At 48.3% G+C, this 17164-nt stretch overlaps 1 protein-coding gene across 1 annotated transcript in view; it reads right to left on the reverse strand.

Moving 5' to 3' along the window:
* The window catches only part of XPO7 (exportin 7), a 39241-nt gene that overhangs the window by 5293 nt on the left and 16784 nt on the right, over positions 1-17164 (reverse strand). Inside the window, exons 6-23 of the mRNA XM_065856612.2 lie at positions 16669-16773; positions 14446-14611; positions 13904-13977; positions 12717-12836; positions 12344-12490; positions 11429-11601; positions 10510-10703; positions 9465-9570; positions 8147-8282; positions 7176-7249; positions 6062-6145; positions 5494-5554; positions 4256-4364; positions 3711-3817; positions 3150-3238; positions 2355-2462; positions 1226-1308; positions 446-660 (exon numbers count right to left, since the gene is read on the reverse strand). Coding sequence (XP_065712684.1) covers positions 446-660; positions 1226-1308; positions 2355-2462; positions 3150-3238; positions 3711-3817; positions 4256-4364; positions 5494-5554; positions 6062-6145; positions 7176-7249; positions 8147-8282; positions 9465-9570; positions 10510-10703; positions 11429-11601; positions 12344-12490; positions 12717-12836; positions 13904-13977; positions 14446-14611; positions 16669-16773 — 2151 coding nt within the window. The remainder of the gene's footprint in view (positions 1-445; positions 661-1225; positions 1309-2354; positions 2463-3149; positions 3239-3710; positions 3818-4255; positions 4365-5493; positions 5555-6061; positions 6146-7175; positions 7250-8146; positions 8283-9464; positions 9571-10509; positions 10704-11428; positions 11602-12343; positions 12491-12716; positions 12837-13903; positions 13978-14445; positions 14612-16668; positions 16774-17164) is intronic.

The raw sequence follows: 17164 nt of genomic DNA on the forward strand, positions 1-17164 counted from the left end.
TGCCGGGGTCTCAAAACTCTGCTGCAAAATGGATTTTCTGCATGTGAGGTGGGGAAAGGAGCGAGACCCTCCTCAGGTGTCCTCAGCAGGCACGTTGCACCGTAACTACTGATGCATCCAAACCTCTGCCCACTGGCAATACGGGGAAGAACCACCCTTTGCTCACAGGAAGTGTTTTTCAGGTAGATGAGTAATTATTTTGGTAATGACTCTGCAGCTGGAGAGCTAAGCAGCAGGGCTGGTGGGGTTACAGCCTTCAGGCCATTTGCCTGCTCATGCACATTCCAGGAGCTTTAATTTCCCGCTGGTCTGTGCCTATAGATGAGCTCCCAAAAGTGGCACAAGCCCCCTTGTCTCTGCAATTAAACTACCCTTGACTGTCTCACCCCCTAGCCCTCTCTTTCCTCACTATGTGTTTATGCTGCTATCGCAGGGGTGGGCTTACCAGAAGGTCGCTGTGGGGGATGGAAAGCAGAAGCTTGATAAAGGTTTGCAAGGCATTGTCCAGTGCATCATCCCCGTAGAGGCGGAAGACCCCAAAGTTGACGTAGCTCCCGCTCAGTGCAGCCTTCAGCATAGAGAAGCAGATGGAAATCCCCTTGAGCTTCAAGGCATAGACTTGATCCTTTGGGACCTCCCCAAGCGTTAGGATACGATTTCCTGCATGAGCATAGAAGCGGATTCAGTATTTCAGCAACCACATCCAAACCCCTTCTCCCCCAGGGTGCAGGAAAAATGAAAGTAGAGACGTAAGGAGTGACCGAGAAGTCAGACACAAGCGCCATGAGACTTGTTTCCCAGCCAAAGGTGGAACCCGTTAAAGACAGAAGCGTGGCTTGGCTGCAAGCCACAGGAGAACACAACTGCGTGTAATTTTGTGTTGGAACCGGGAGAGCATAAGGACAGGATTGCTGTCCATGTGCTTCCTGGGGTCACCCGTGTCACCTCACACACTCGCAAGGAGCTCAGTTGGGCTCCTGCTCCTTCCTATCACTTTCTTCCTCATTTACACGGCAAGCACCCTGCCCGTTCTGCCTGCCGACCCAGCACTCAAAGCAGAAGCATCTCCCTGTATCCAAGCATGCACTCAGCGAGTGATTTGGCAGCGTTTCCCAGGGCTGCCTCTCGGAGCTGGCAGGTGCCCCGGGCCTCGCTCCCCGAGCGAGCGGAGGAGTCAAGGGCAGTGAGCGCGAGGCCGCGCGGATCCCTCCTGCTGGGTACTCACCATATGTAGTTATCATTTTACTCGTTTCTCGGAAGAGCAGGATGCCGTTCGGTGAGGACACATCGAACTGCAGCCGTTGGGATCTGAAGGAAAGGATTTGGAATAAACTGGAGCTCAAACATACTCAGGAGTAAAATCAAAGGCAATAACCCAGCAGCTCCATGTGCTGCTGTGCACTGGGACACGCTCCTCCCCAGAGCTCAGCACAACACCCCGGTCCGGTAGAAAATACCGCTGTTCATGACCAAAGGCAGGCAGGACACAGCCACTTAGGGACAGACGAGCTCTGCTGTCACAGAAGAAAGGGCCTGTATTTCACAGATGTCAGGAGTACAAGAGCGAGGCTGGAAATCCTGCCCTGGCAATGGTCACTAGGCTGCTGTACACAAACACATCTCGGAAGCGGCACTAAGGGCAGGCTGACTAACTCCTATTCATAACATGATCAAGAATTCCAAGCTTGGCATTTTTTCACCCTTACAGTGAACAGATCTTACAATCAAAGCGCAGCCACTCGTCCTGTTCACCTCTGAAATAAACGAGGGGATGTATTCCAGTAAGGACTGTCCTGCTGCAAAGGTGCCACTGGGATGTGACAATACCAAGGGTCGACTCTCAAATGACTGTGCCTGAAGCTCGTGTCCCTTCCAGTGGGCTCTAACAACGGTTCATCCCTACAGGGCTGTGTTCAGCTGGGCTGTGAGCCAGGGCAGCGTCTTGGCAACCTTCCACCACAGATTATACAGCTTCTGAACGATCCCAGCAGCGTCAGAGGCACCTCTGTGCTGGCAGAAAGAGCGGATGCTCTAAAGCAAAAGTGGTCAGCTGGCTGCCAGACAGAACGAGGCTCGTTTTAAACCCAGTTTTTAAAAATTAACACGAGTCGCCCGCCTCCATCTTACAGCGCTGTCCTTGGAAGCGCACGCTGAGCAAACTCAGTGTTTATTGATCGCGTTTCTTGGTCTGAGTCATGAGACGGCTGATATCTGAACTGTTAAGATTTTGTTCCCTGCTGAAATGACACCAGGTTCCCCCTGTCCCCTCGGCAGCTTTTATAGCATCACCAGACCGAAGCGGAGACAACACAACTGGGCACCAACACCAGCTTTCAGATTCTGGAGGTTCGTACCTGTTATGTACCAGCTCAGCCATCAGTTTGAGGACAGGAGTAGTGCAGGCCGGGTCATGGTACCAGAGTTCAATCGCTCGCTGTAGGATCGGCATGTAGGATGGGTAGCTGCAAGGGGAAAGCTAAGGAACTTGGTTGCTTTCTATGGAAAAAATAGAAAGGTCATAACCTCTACCAAAAAGGTGTATTTTGTGTACGTGAACCTTGGAAAGCAGCTTGCTTCATAAGGCTAAACGGAGCTGCTGCTTGCTGGGGTCTGCTTTATCATGGGAAATATAATAATAAAGATCTTGAGTCAATTGAAAGAGTTGCATACATGCTTTTTGTGCTAAGACAAAGCAGAACCCAAAGATACAAAGACGTGTCACGGCACAGACGTCTGACCTTCGCCAGCCAAGAGCGATGTGGAGCGCAGCCACGGTGCTCTTTGAGCAGCGATGCTCTCAGCGAGAGGACAAAGACACCGACTGTTGTTGGCCCCAGCGAGCAAGAGGAAAGCTTTTTGTGGCTGCTGGGACGCACGCATCCCATTAAAAGCCTTTGTGCATTACAGGTCACATCTCTTCAGGTCCACTCAGAAAAACCCCAACAGTTTGGCTTTGAGCAGATTTTTAGGTTGACTTGGTTGCAGACATACCAAGTCAAATTATTCTAAGGCTTAGAGGCAGGACACCAAGTACTATAAAAGTGAAGAGAAACCCCAGTCAGGATTTAGCAGGAAAAATAGGGCATTTGGATGTGGTGAGCTAGAGTTCTCCCCTCCGATGACTCAAGTTTAGGGTGACAGAAGGATACATCCACTCAAACAGCATCATGAAGCTGGTCTTGGCATTGAAGGCAAAGGCTATTCCCCTCAAGTCTCTCACCAAACCAACCAAAGTTCTCTGTATTGTAAACGAAAAGATACGTTAAAACATAACACGCTTATGGATCTATGCTTGCTCTGAGCCATTTTTCCCTTCCTCCCATCATAAGAGCAACACAGCCTTTCTGTGCTGGATGCCAGCCCCAGGTGAGACAGTTCTCCCTCTTCAGGGCCAGAAATCCTCCCTAATTTGAGCCCGTGCAGTGACAGTGCTGGGGTATTTCATTCCCAGCAGAAGGAAAGCTGGCAGGTGAGCCTCTCTGCTTCAGTTTTAAACTATAACTCGATCCCGAGGGGTATAGGGACACCACCGCTTCCCCATGTACTGAAGGGCAAACACCCATCACTCCAGCATCCACTTGTCTTGTTCAGAGGGCAGAATGGCTCCCACTCTGCTTTTACTTGTTCTCTCCTGTCTGTCTGAACCAAAAACGTCAAGGCCCCTAAATGAAAGAGAACATGGATAACAGAGAAGGTCCTGCTCAACTCACTTTTGCCTCTTGTTCATTGAAAGTATTTGTGCTGAACATCTGCGCCACAGTCTCAAAGGCAGCTGTGAGGGGAAGCATGAACTGCTCATACTGATCCTCATCTTCCCCTGAAAGACGAAAATAAAGAAATGAGGAGGAAATAAGACTAAGACTGCACATCCCCATGCCCTGCGGTACTGCCGCTGCTAGACACTCAGACTTCGCTCACCCATGGAGCTAAAAGCAGAGACAACACAGGTCTCCAGACAGCTGATGCACCATTGCCAATACCTAACTTCACCAACAGACTTAGAACAAACCTTTCCACCTCAGGAAAACATTTGCAATACTATGAAGGAAAGATTTATCCCCAGCTTTGGGCTACCTGTAGCCTGTAACATGGCATCAAACCCACTCTTGGGCTTCTTTCACCTCCTTTTTCTTATCCCATCAGCTTATCCCACTCCAGCATCCTTTCCTGCAGGAGCTTGCAGCTCCCTGAACAGCAGGACCCAGCACCCGAGACACAGAATTTTGCTCTGATTCCCAGAAAAAGACCCGAGTACCTAAATCCACCATGAGAAGACGCCCAAGTGCAGTGTAGAACGTAGTCCGACATCTCATGTCAGTCAGGTTGGACTGATTGTTAATGCCCAGGAAGGAAAAGTGCTCGCTCTGCAAACGGAAGAGAAGAGACGTGTTAAAGAGGAACCAGCGCCTTGAACGGGCTCCTGTATCAAAGGTTGAGGATCCTGATTCTCAGCCTGCGTGAGGATGAGAAGCAGTGAGCCGCTCAGTTATCTTGCCAACCCCTTCCCAGCTTGGAGCACAGGCCAGCAGAGGGCACAGGCAGCCCCACAGCAGCATCCTCCTGCCTGCTGCCAAAGACACCAGCTCCCGGCTTTCATCCTGCAATCCCCAGGACCAGACGAACGAGGAGCTCTTGCTTTGCCTCCAGAGCAGAGCAGCATCTGCTCCTCTTCCTCACGGGCGCCTCCAGGCACTAAGGCTGCTGAAAACCAGCTCTCTGCAGGCAGATTCCAGCTACTCTGCCTGCGTTCCCCACCAAAACAGCAGCCACAGAAAATGCAGCTTCTGGGCCAAACTCGGGATGTGGGACTGTCTGAAAAACATCCCCTAGCTCAAGGAACACAGCGTATTGTTCAGCCCGTCGATGCAAACCTTATGGATCCAGTGCTGGGAGTGCTATCGCTGCAGCGTCGCATCAAACAACCACATGCTCCCAGAGGCAAGTGAGAAATGTGATGCTTTGCTGCTGGTTTCTAGGTGCTCGTTCTAACATTTTTGATTTCCAGCCCGCACCCCAGATCCGCACAGGCAGTGACCAAGGGACACGGCTGCCACCCCGACCGCTGCAAGTCACGGCACTTCCTCCAAATCAGCACTTTCAGAACGAAAGCTGAGGCATCAAAATGTCATTATATTTTGCTTCAAATTACATAGAGTGCTTGCTGCTGCCTGCATGCACAGCAGCATCAGCCGTCTCCTGCATTTCACTCCAGAGACAGTTGTCTTTTGGTGGAGTAGAAACCCCCACACGAACCTTTCAGGGATGAAAGGTGTCACATAATTACAGCCCCTCAAAATCGAAGGGAAGGCTTTGAACAGAGAGAGATGGAACACAGATCACATTTCCAGAGGTTCATTTAGTACGATGGAAGCATCTGGAACACAGGTAAAATTCAGAAGTGTGTCCAGGTGTTAAGATTAAGGGATCAGCTCAGCTGCACAAAGGCAGACGGAGGAGTTTGCTGTGAGACGAGAAGCAGGTGGAAGGACTTACCGTGTGATTGTTCAGCATGAACTGTACGGCGCTGAGTTTCACCAGCTTTCTGACGCTACTGTATGTAAACGGGGTGTTAAGGAAGCGGCAGAGTCAACAGAAAACTTCTCACAATGCTTGCAAAGCGCTTTCCAGCACAAAACTACAAGGGGACTTATGTCTATAATATTCGACATGTTCTAGCCTCTCCTCCATTTGTTTCAGGAGCAACCAAGTTGCATAAATCTCTACTGTAAAGACCTGCAGTGGCCATTTTTATTTTACTCTGTCAGGAAGAACAAGGAGAAGACCATTTGGTAGTCTGTACACAAATTATTTGTGGACAGTGAGCTACAAAGCAATAATGATCCAAAATAAAACCACTACAATATTACAGCACTTCAATTCACCAGCCGGGTAAGATGTTGACCAACCACTCACACTCTGCTCTTCTTGTTACCCAAAAGACAAAGCGGTTCAGGAATCTGTGACATGCAGAGTGCTCCTGTTCCGGCCGAGCATCTGGGCCACCTTTCCCCCATGCTGAGGTTTAACGGTCCTGCAGCCCCAGCAGCTCTTCCATAAAGGATATCCGATGGACAGGTCGTTCAGCAGCTGCAGCGTCTTGGAGGTGATCGGCTCGCACCGGCCCCAGTACTTCAGGTTGGTGATGCTAGGGGAAGAGGACAAGGACGGGTCAGAGGGCTTTGCTCGCCTTCCCATTTGCTGTGTGGCGGATTCTTCCAGTTCAAAAGTCACCCGACATCATCGGCTCCACCCTCCACCGAAACCACAGACATCACAAGCCACAAAATATTGGTATAAAATTACTGTACTTACATTTGGTTGACTAGAAAATTATCCTTCAGATAATCTTCACTACTTGGGTCCCAAGCTACACTGGCCCATACCCAGGCCCTTGGAATTCTGTGGCACTCCAGGGCTGGTTTCTGCAGCAAGGGTAAGAGAATTCTGCGGCAGTGACTACATGCAGACGTATGCAATTCTGCACCTGCACCATCCACTGTCAGCTGCAGAATTCTAGTAGCCCTTGCTTCTTCCAGGAGAGCCGTTTCACCCTTGGGGATGCTAAGGAAATCGAGGGGGAGCTGGCGGCTGCACGGCACCAGGCACATGGCACTGGGCATCAGCATCGGAGCGACCGAATTGGATCAAAAGAGCTAAAGGAGGCTGTCAAACATCCGACAAAAAGCCAGTCGACAGGTTCGGTCCAGAGGAGAGCTGCCAAGGAACAGGCCAATTCGGTTTGCCTACCAGATTGGAGGAGTTTTAAGAAAGGATTGGTGCTGTTCTGGTACTGAACAGCACCATTTGCAAAGAAAAAAATCTCTGAAGGAGCAATTTCCCTCCCCATAGAGCTTTCGTGGCTGGTGATTGCCAATAGTTTAGTGATAGGGCATGAGTGCTTCAGGCTGGCCCCTCTCTGACTTGGGTTTTACTAAGTAGGCACTGGAAAGAGAATCCATTATCCTGGTGTACGGCTTATTTTTGTGTCTCCACGGTGGATAAATCAATCCTGGATACTGTGTGTGATTTAAGCCCTGATAAAAGCCTGTAATTCTCTCAAGTAGCCAGATGGTTCTAGTTTAACACTGAACAACACTCCCTCATATTGCAGTTTTCCTGGTTACACGTTCAGACAAACCCTGGACGCTCCGCTGCCAGCAAGCAGGAACACTTACATTTTTCCTATGAAGACGCTCAGGACCATCGTCTCGTCGTTCAAGCCCAGGACCTCTGAGAGACGGCGGTACAGCTGGAGGGGAAGAAAAAGAATCACACCAATTTAAAAGCTGTCAAGTCATGATCAAAGATTCCTTGTTTTCCACTTGTTCTCCCTTCGTGGCACACGTGCCCGGGAGCGCCTGTGCTCTGGGCTTGCCCAGATCAGTCAAGCAACGAGTGTAGATGCTTGTGATCTGATCCAGACTAATCACCGCTGCCTCTTCTCTCTCGTTAGTCACGGCGGGTTCAGATGCTGTACACAGCACTTGGATTTCCTAAGGAAAGGGGACCTAACAACTGTGCTCCTCCACCTACATGCAGTATCTCAGTGAATTCGACTTGTCACATCACTGCTCTCAAGTCTGTGAGACAAGGAAGGAAGGTCCTAGGTTACTGGAAAGGAAGAAAAGCTAACTCTAGACTAATGATGTTCCCATCCTTTACTTTTTAATTTTAAAGAAGGTATTTTGCATCTTTAGAGATGCACCAAGGCAATCAAAGCCCAGTACATCTACAATTGCCTTGCAGTGAAGAAAATGTGTATTTATCTTCACTTTAGAGCTGAGGAAGCAAGGCACAGATGTGTCTCCCGCTCCTCGTGGGTGTCTGAGGTGCTGTCCAGGCCTTTAGGGACTCTTCTGAAGTCACAGCAAGACCTGGTTGGTAACAAAACGGAACCCAGGTCTCAAGTTCAAGGCTACTGTCATAGTCACTGGCTCCTTCCTGATACATACTGAACACAGCATTTCAAAACCAGCTCAGGGTTTGCAACGTTAACAATGGACACTTATCTAGAAAACACAGCAGACAGGTTCCTTAAAATATTTTCATCCATAAGAAGAGAAAACAAGTAACACCACTTGCTTTCATTTAGAACAGGGAGCTGTTACTGGATTTCACACCACCGAAGAGATGTAGCCATGATTACCTTGGAAGACTTCTGCACCTGATCTCCGATATAGATCTTCCGGAACTGCTCGAAGAAGCTCAGCATGGCCAGCTCCAGCTTCTCGTTGCCGGCCTGCGCCAGCCGCGAGTCCGTCAGGTTCATCAGCTGCAGCACCCTGGGGAGGCGCAAACACCTTGCTGGGGAAACTGGGACACACCAAGGGTTCCTGGCACACGGTGGCGTTTCCAGCTTTTACTTTCTGTGGGCATTGTCATTTTGGGTCGCGAACTGAGAAAACTGCTAATGAAATGCCGAGTAGGACACATTCCTCCCCTGTGCAAGGCCCCTGTGGGGATTCTATGTCCCTTCTAACAGAGATGCAAGGGTTGGTTTTAATTTGCCGCAGAAGCAAGTTTGGGGCGCTTTAGCACGCTCACCCAGTGACTGGGCCATTGTGTCCTCAAACCCACCTGAGAAATCCTCCCTAAACCAAACTAAACAACTCTCCCACTGCAACAAGGAATTTTAGGGTGAGTAACATGCAGCAGAACAGGGGAGCAAACCCAACAATAGTATTTTTTGGCAAATGCCACAAAATAGAGTGGAAAAGATGATAAGATGTCAATAGATTTCTGTGAACATCTCTCATATATGCTGGTGCTAAAGGCAGCTGAAGTATATACAGGGTCTGATTCCCTCTTCAGTAACTCATCAGCGACATGGGAAGCGAGAGGGTGATGTTATTTATGGGCTCACCAACAGCCCAGCTTCCATACATTGCTGCTATAGGTCCTGCTCCTTCCCCAGCCTCCCGCAGAGCCGCTAGCTCTGGGCCAGAAGGAATTCAACAGGACTTGAGGCTGTTCCTGAGCACTAAGCAAGCTGCGTGTTCTCACATCCATCAAATACAGCCTGCACTTTACAATCCCCAAAACCCAGCACGTGTTAGGTGACATTATAAAGTTTAAACAGCTGTAGAAGAACTACAATATTCACAGCTTATTTACAGACAAAACACACTTTGGATTATTAAGTAGGGAAAAAGGCTTTTCCCCCACGCCAGCAAAGAAACATCATGCATTTAGCTCTACTCCAATGCATGCACTTAACCTCGGTATAATTCCCCTCTTACATGCTCTTCCCCTCTCATTCTGGTTCTTATAACTCAGATTTCCCAATTTAGCCAAGCCACAGCAGAGGTTTGCCGTGGTTCTACCCAGTGCCGCCAATCTCTGTTCTCAGGATGGCCAACTCCACGCCTTTCAATGCAAAGAGGGGAAGAACACGGTGGCAGCTCCACGACAGCAACTCTTGCGTTGCCTTCAAGAGCGGCGCGGCTAGAAAACAGCGTCCCTACCGACAAACCAACTCGCCATCCATCGCATCCTGCTCATCCGTGCTGGCGAACGAGACCCTACCGCCAATCACTGCCCCGATTATATAGACGAGCCACGTCAGGCGCCCTGCAAGCAAGAGAGGACATCAGAACCGAGCACGCCGCGCATCACGCGGAGGAAGCCAAGACAGGACTCACAAGGAGTGTTTTTCTGCTTTAGCGCCCATCTATATTGAAATTACTCAATTTTCCACTTGGTGAAAAACAGGCACAACTTTATTAGAAAAAGAACTCCAGGTCTGGCTGGAAGATTTTCGTTATTTAAAGCTGTTCCACTGCAAAAAGCCACTTCCTTGTTAAAAGGTATTTAAACACGTGCAGGTGCCAGCAGGTGGAGTTTATTCTTTCAAAGCACATGTGGCTGGTGGAGAAGTCAACATCCATCGTGTTGACTTTTGCCCATATTAAAAAAAAGAGAAAAGTACCGAGTTAGATCAGACGATGCTTTTAGTGCCCAACTCCTCCACGAAGGGGGACACCAGCTGCATTATTAGAGAGGGGGCACGACACAGCTACACCCCAACCTCCAAAGGAACCGCTGCGGCTTTATGGCCAATGTTGAGCAATTCCCGAACCAACCAGCTGTGCAAGTACAAAACCTCCACGCTGAACCCACCCAACAGCAGAAACCCCACTTGGTTACTCATCAGCTGGAGGTTTCTGCCACATCATGGTCCACATCCTGCCTGGGATAAAAGAGGGATGGGGCAGGTGGTGCTGAGAATTTGTCTCTGAAATCCTGGGCAGGGAGAGGCACTAAGTTTCCCCCAAAAAGAGAATGGGGTCAGTTGTAGGACAGCGATATCTTCAACCAGCACTGCTGTGTGTGTTGGGAGTGTCGTTCCACGGCCTAAAATATTCTATGCCATAGGATCACATCCCCAAGGGATCGTTTGTGAGATCTGCCTCCCTATTTATGGATTTCACCAGGAACGCTGGCTTCTTACATGGTACTTTTGAGAACAGGGAACCTACTCCAAGCCCACAGTTCTCCGAAGGCGCTCACCTTCCTGCACAGCAACGTCCATGGGGCTGGCGGTGGCACTTTGCAGCAGCTCCTGGTAGGACTGGGCTGACTGGTCGAAGAGCTGCACGAGCAGAGCGCAGGTCTTCTCGTACTCGCAGCGCCCGATGGTGGAGAGCTGGTCCAGCTGCTGCTGCACGAGGCCGGTGTCGTCCAGCGGGTCCTCCAAACCATCCCTGAGCAGCGAGAGAGCAGATTAGAAAAGGACTTGAGCTGCAGAGACAGCCTAACGCATAACACGAGCTTATTTCTATCAGGTACAGGATGCTCTCCCAGCTTAACGGTTGGACTCGATCTTAAAGGTCTTTTCCAACCAAAACAATTCTGTGATTCTCTACAGCAACTCTGATGACTAAAGTCTCTACTATTTGTCACGATGAAAAGCTATACAGACCAACGTCATCTGATCGTTATTGCCGCCATAAATCAGAACAGTAGCGGTTCAGGTGGAAAGGTCATCAGGACCTGGGATGAAAAAGCTCTTCTTACGTCTTCAACATTTATCCAGGTCTTTGAACAGAACGTGTGGCATTAAAAACAAGGTCTCTGTCTGGTTGTCTTTGTACAACAAAGCTTTCCCTTTCTCTCAATGTTTTATTTGCCTTTTGTTCTAAATACACTAACCTCAACACTAAGCCTGAGAACTCCAGAACTAGCTAAACCTGCTGTTCCTCCCTTGCGGTGCGAGACACATAAAAAAGGGATGAGTTGATCAGTCTTCCTTAAGAGACACATCATTTTTTTCTAGACCAATTGTTTTCATCAAATACAAACATACAGGAGGTGGAATTCATGCCACACAAATCGAGGCACTGCAACAGAGTCTTCATCCACACTGGAGCTCTCCGCGTTAGACTTTGGTGCTGACACCAAAGCGTTGCCGTCTCTCTGCTCTCCTTACCTCAGTATGATGTGCACAGACTCCAGCCTGGACGTGATGTATGCTTTTGTGACTTCTGGCGTATACGTTTCGAGCATGTGAGGCTCGGTGGCTTTAACGTAGGGCACAGACGCAGCCAGGCGCTGCCACAAGCTCAGCAGATAGTGGACGCTGTTCGGTGCGAACTCCCAGTGCTGCCAGGAGCCCAGAGAAAGAAAAGAAATCAGCGAGTTATGGTCTTGATTATTTCACCCGTGTTATTTTGACTCGTGTAGCACTAGATATGGCAGCACCTAAAAGCTTGAATGATCCGGTTGACAATTTTAACAATGAATTTCAAGTTCACACCTGAATTCAGTGGGTATTAGCAGTAAAGATAATCCCGAGTTCCCATGCTGTGCAGTTGAGCCAAAGCTTTTGGTCCCAAACTACTGTTGAGCTCATACAGCTCCCCAAATAGAATGCACAGTCTAAAGCTGTTTTCCAGATAAATATTAAAATTTAACAAAGGCATTATGTAAGCTATACAATTTTTTTAAAGCCATATTCTATGCAGGGGTGTAGTTAGAAGCTGTATACCAGTGGAAAACTCAGTGGGAACATAACACAACATTCATATTACTAGTAATCCCTGCAACTGCATTTTAATAGTGAAGTGATATATATAATTCTAAAAATAAGCCTTATTTTATGAGGGTTTTTTCCCCCCTCTGGTAGGACATGGACTCTGGAGGCAGAGCAACCCTGCTGCCCCTTCTCCATGCAGGAGGAATTCACAGAACAACCAACACTACGCCACAGGATTCCATCACAGAGGCTGCCGGCTTCTTTGGTGAAATAACAAAGCAAATTAAGGGGCAAAGAACAGACAGTTTTGCTTCAAGAGAAGCTAAGGGGCACAAATGTCCATGGAGGGTAAGGAGAAGCACGTGGCACCTGCAGGCTGGTGACGGTGAAGTTGGCGATGAGCCGGATGACCTCGGGGTAGTTCTCCACCTTCACCAGTTCTCCCAGCTGGTAATTGCTTTTCAACCGGGCCAGCAATCGGCAGAATTCGTGGTAGTTATTTGGGTCTGACAAACTCTGAGAGGAACAAAAGAGAAGAGCTGAGAAACAACATGCACAACGCATGGCGGTCGGCTACAACAGGCAGAGATGGAATGGCAGGAAAAGGAAATAATGGTAAAATGTTGTGTCCTCCTCCCCAGTGCCACAAGCGGGACGTTTCTATTAGGAAGTCTTCTTGGGGAGGAAACTTGATGTAGAGGACCAGAGACACAACTCCACTGATGGTATCTGAAACGCTCACCTGGGGGTTTTCCAGTATTCGTTTAACTCCATCCACGAGATGAGATAGAAACTTGGCTCTTTCGGCGTTGTTGAAGAGGGACCTGCGCACAGAGGCAATCTGCACCAAGCACGACAAAACCTGACGGGGCAGAGAGCAGGTACAGGGAGGGATTACAACAGTAAAACGAACAGAACCTTTCCTCCCCGTGACAACAAACCATTTAAATCTGATGATCCTCTGCGTGCTATGCAAGAAAAAAACCACTAAGAGCACGAAAAAAAGAAATGTATATTGTTCTCAACCCAAAACTGTGGAATTTACATCATGAGTAAATGGAAAAGGCACCGCTGCAGTGGTATCAGGCTGGTGAGCAGGGTTTGAAGAACAAAAGCCCCGTTCCCCCTGTCAGGATTACCCACTCAGCCGCTCGTTCTTGCTGTTCTTACCTTTACTGATCAAAGAGGAAGGACAATTAAAGGTGTAATTGCTTCAGATTTCTATTCAGTAACAAAAAAAAAAAAAAGTGTCTCGCGCTGTTAAAATCTCTCATGAATATTTGAGGCTCTAAGCTCAGAATTAGCAAGTAACCCTTCAACATAATGAAGAGTGCTGAGAGTCTCAGTGGAAAAAATACATCTGAAGGACCCTTCCTTCCCTCGCCAAAGGGCACGTTTTCATCCTAGCATTAATAATGAGAAATATAATACTTATCTGATAGATAAATGCCTGGCAGGCAGCTTTTTTTCCAAGAACTAACGCAAGTGTGAGCTCAGTGGTGCTATTGGCCATTCCATCCACCTGGGACATGGCCTAGTTTGCAAGCGCGGAAGAAGAAATCACGTTTTGGTTGTGCTCCCAGACTTGCTACCGACTCACAGTTCGGTTTTACGATCAACTCAGCTGTACAGGGGAAATAACACCAGCTACGTCCCTCAAAAATGGAAGGGCGAGCGGGCAGACCCCCAAGGATAAAGAAGGAGGTTGGATTTTCAGCAAATAAACTGGGTTTAGGTCAAATCCCAAAGCTGCGGATGCATCGAAAGGAGCAGCAGCAGCAGCCCAGGCTGCTCTTTGTCACAAGGCAGTGTCACCAAAGAAAAGGTGGCTGTCCACGTGGCATTTAAACCGACAATGAGTCTCCCAGATGAACCCTATGAACGCTTTCTGGTAGCAGAGTCTGTAAGGAAAATAAACGCTAAACTTACCAGAGGAGAAAACGAAGGAGGGATGGAATGATAAAGGTCAAAAAACAACTGAAGGGTCGAAGAATCCAAGAATGCTGAAACAGAATGGAGCATTTTACTGAGAACACGTCCATTTACTCTTTCTACAGCTCTAATATTCATCAACAAAGCCATGAGCACTTGTAAAATCCTTTGGAAATTCTCTGCTAGTGCAGTGCTTCGCGTGGCATTTTTACACAATTGCCTCTGCCAGAAATAAAGCGAAGGACAAAATTACAGGAAAATATTTTAAGAATGTAATCTGCAAAAGTGCCTGGTGAAAACAGCAAGGGTGTTGGGAACAGGTGTTATTTGTTATTTGCTTTTCTTTCAAAGCACATTTTACTGTTTGTTGAAGTGGCAGGTGTGAGACTGTAAGGGCAGAGGAGCATTTCTATAGCTCACTGTGGCCAAACCGACCTGCGTTTGTAGTCACGCCAAGGAAAGGCTGCACTTCACGTGTGGCATCGTACGTGATAAAGTTTTGTGAAGCACAGCGAGGGCTTTAGCAGCTGCAGGATTACCTGATCTCCAACTGGTTGGGATCTGCACAGTGCAAAGATCATCCGAGGACTCGTCTGTGGATGTGCCAATGAAATCAAAGTTCAGGCAATTATGCGTGAGCTTAAGGAGCTGCATGAGCAGCCCGTGCTGGCTTTCATCGTTTAGATTCAGGTTCTTCCCAGAAGCCTATAAAACACATTGGATTACAAAAGTAAAAATAAGAAAACCAAAGTGACAGCTGAGCTTGAGCAGTAATTTGGTTTCAAACAGGATGTGCCAATGGTAGGATCGTAGCGCCAAGCCCGGCTATCACACACTTCCACAGGCAGCGTGTGTATTTACACACTTACTCCTTGCACAAGATGGATAAACAGACAGCGCTTCCTTTCCCACTCGGTGCGTACGGCACAGCAGAAGAGCAGCCAGGCTTGCCAGCCTGCGATTATACCGTGAGATCCAGGAGATAAGGGACTTCTTATTAAACACAAGAATACATTTTCTGCCTGACAAGCGATTCGCAGCAGGGAATCTTGTTGCTCCACCTAAGCCTGGGATGGAAATGAGTGCGTATGGTGATCCGTGTGAGTCCTGGTCCAGTTACACCGCTCTGCTCTGGGCAGGGAAAACGCGGATACTCTCAAGTAACACAAAGAGCTCGATGGACACGAAATGCCAGGTCATTTCGCTGCAGTTTAAATGTCGCACTCGGGTCTGTACTCCAAGGACAGGCTGGCCCTTCCATCCTTTGTATTATTGCTCTGTACTTAAAACAAAACTAACTTGTTCCAGCTTAAGTCTACTGCAAATAACACGCTGCACCGTGCCAGCTCTGCCAAGACCAGCGCCAGTGGTCGCTGGAATATTTTCCTCACTCTTTCTGCTGTATCACAATGATTTATTCTTCTGGGGTTGTCTTAATACACCCTGATTTATGGACATGGGACTTGAGCGCTGGTTTCTTGCAGCCCAATCCTTCCCACTTGAAAGGATCACTTGAGAAAATCCTGCTTTATATACAATAGATTGAGCCAGGTACCATTAGACAAAAACAAGATATCTTGGGTAGTTGGTGTTTAACCACAGAAGGACAAGGATGTCGCGTGAGGCAACACAAAACATTCCAACCCGTCTTAAACCACAGCATCCCAAGGAAGAAACGCATGATGATTAAGAGTTAGAGTGGAAAAGCAGAGGTTTCCTCCCAAGCTGAGCCGTGTCTTTCCAGTCTCCAAGTCCCCATGTCACACAGAACGAGTGACACGTGGGGGACACCAGCACGAGCACAACGCTGCGGACACCAGGTTAACAAGGGCTGGTTGATGTCTCCTGGTTGAGCATGAGCACTCACTGAATTTCCTCCGAATCTGGGCAGTTGTAAGGACCCTGTCCTGCCTGCACCCCCCCGGGCACCGCTCTTCACAAAACCAGAGGAATCCCTTTACTTCCGAGACCTCTGATTGACCACTAAATGCACCTGGAATAAATCAACGAACTCAACAGTGACCAGAACTGTTTCAGTTCAGGATGGGTGTACGGGAAAGGCTGCCTGGCATCACTGTACGAGGCTGCCGTCCTTCAGAAACAGGGAGGAGAAAAAAGCTCCAATTACACCCACATACCCACCTCTATTCCTGACAGAACCAGAGCTGCTCATTTCGAAATATCTTTAAAATAAAATTTCCTTTTCACTCTTTGTGCTATTTGTCAACTCTGACACCTCACTCAGCTGAAGGATGGAAGTTAAACTAATCAAATCTGTTCCAGTGCCACTCAGCTGACTGGGGGAGACTTTCTCATAAAGGGCTATTCTTCCCAGCACCATTAGAAAAGAAACCTGATGCAGAACCAAGAATTTTCTTCAGATAATGCGCCTGCTTACAGAAGACACATGTGCTACTTCAGCTGAAAGAAAACCTGAGTTTTTAGCGGTAAAAACCAAGCCTGCAAGCAGAGCATTGCTGCCTTGTCCCAAGGTATTTTTAAAGCAAAACCTCCTGTGTGATAATTAGCACAGAATAAAAACCTGGGGAATACAAGACAGTCTGATATTTATATTTCTGTATTAATGTTCACTTTTTTTCTTAATCCAGACCTAAGTGAAAGCTTTCCTGGAACACAAGTCCAGAACAAAGCTTTTGGAACACGAGCTCTAAGAGAGTTACATCAGCAGGAACTTGAGCCCAAAGTCTCTTTCCCCAACATACAGTCCCCATGAGAGATGCTAAATGATGTGTGCTCCTTACCTGTTTCAGTAAATTGCATGACAGGGTGAAAATATCAAATAAGGATGAATCTCGGAAGGAGGAGGCTATTTTCCTGTGCTTGGTCAGTGGATGAGTAGTATCCGCCTGAGCAGAGAGAAAACCAGCGCTTAGAACAGGCGGGCAAGGGGGAACGAGAGCAGCAGAACCCATGGGAACCCAGTTAAGCACTGGGACACCAAGGTTTCCCCCCCAGCATGATGTGTAAACCAGGGGGGATGTGCAGCTGGGCTTCTTCCACAAATCAAATGATATTTCTAGCCGATGACAGGACTTTGCACCTACAGCTTCACTCTGGCCCTGCCAGGAAGCAGCGTTGGCTTCACTCTCGAGTTCATTTAAATCTCTTCCAAAGCGGGATCAACAGCAGGATTTTCAACAGCACTCGAGTCATTTTAGCACCTTGAACGCTGCTTTCTAAAGTGCTCCGAGCTCCTAAGAGTTAAATCCTACCTGAAGCCGCTGGGCAGACACATGG

Source organism: Patagioenas fasciata, chromosome 26 (assembly GCF_037038585.1).
Source record: "Patagioenas fasciata isolate bPatFas1 chromosome 26, bPatFas1.hap1, whole genome shotgun sequence".
Classification (NCBI taxonomy): Eukaryota; Metazoa; Chordata; class Aves; order Columbiformes; family Columbidae; genus Patagioenas; species Patagioenas fasciata.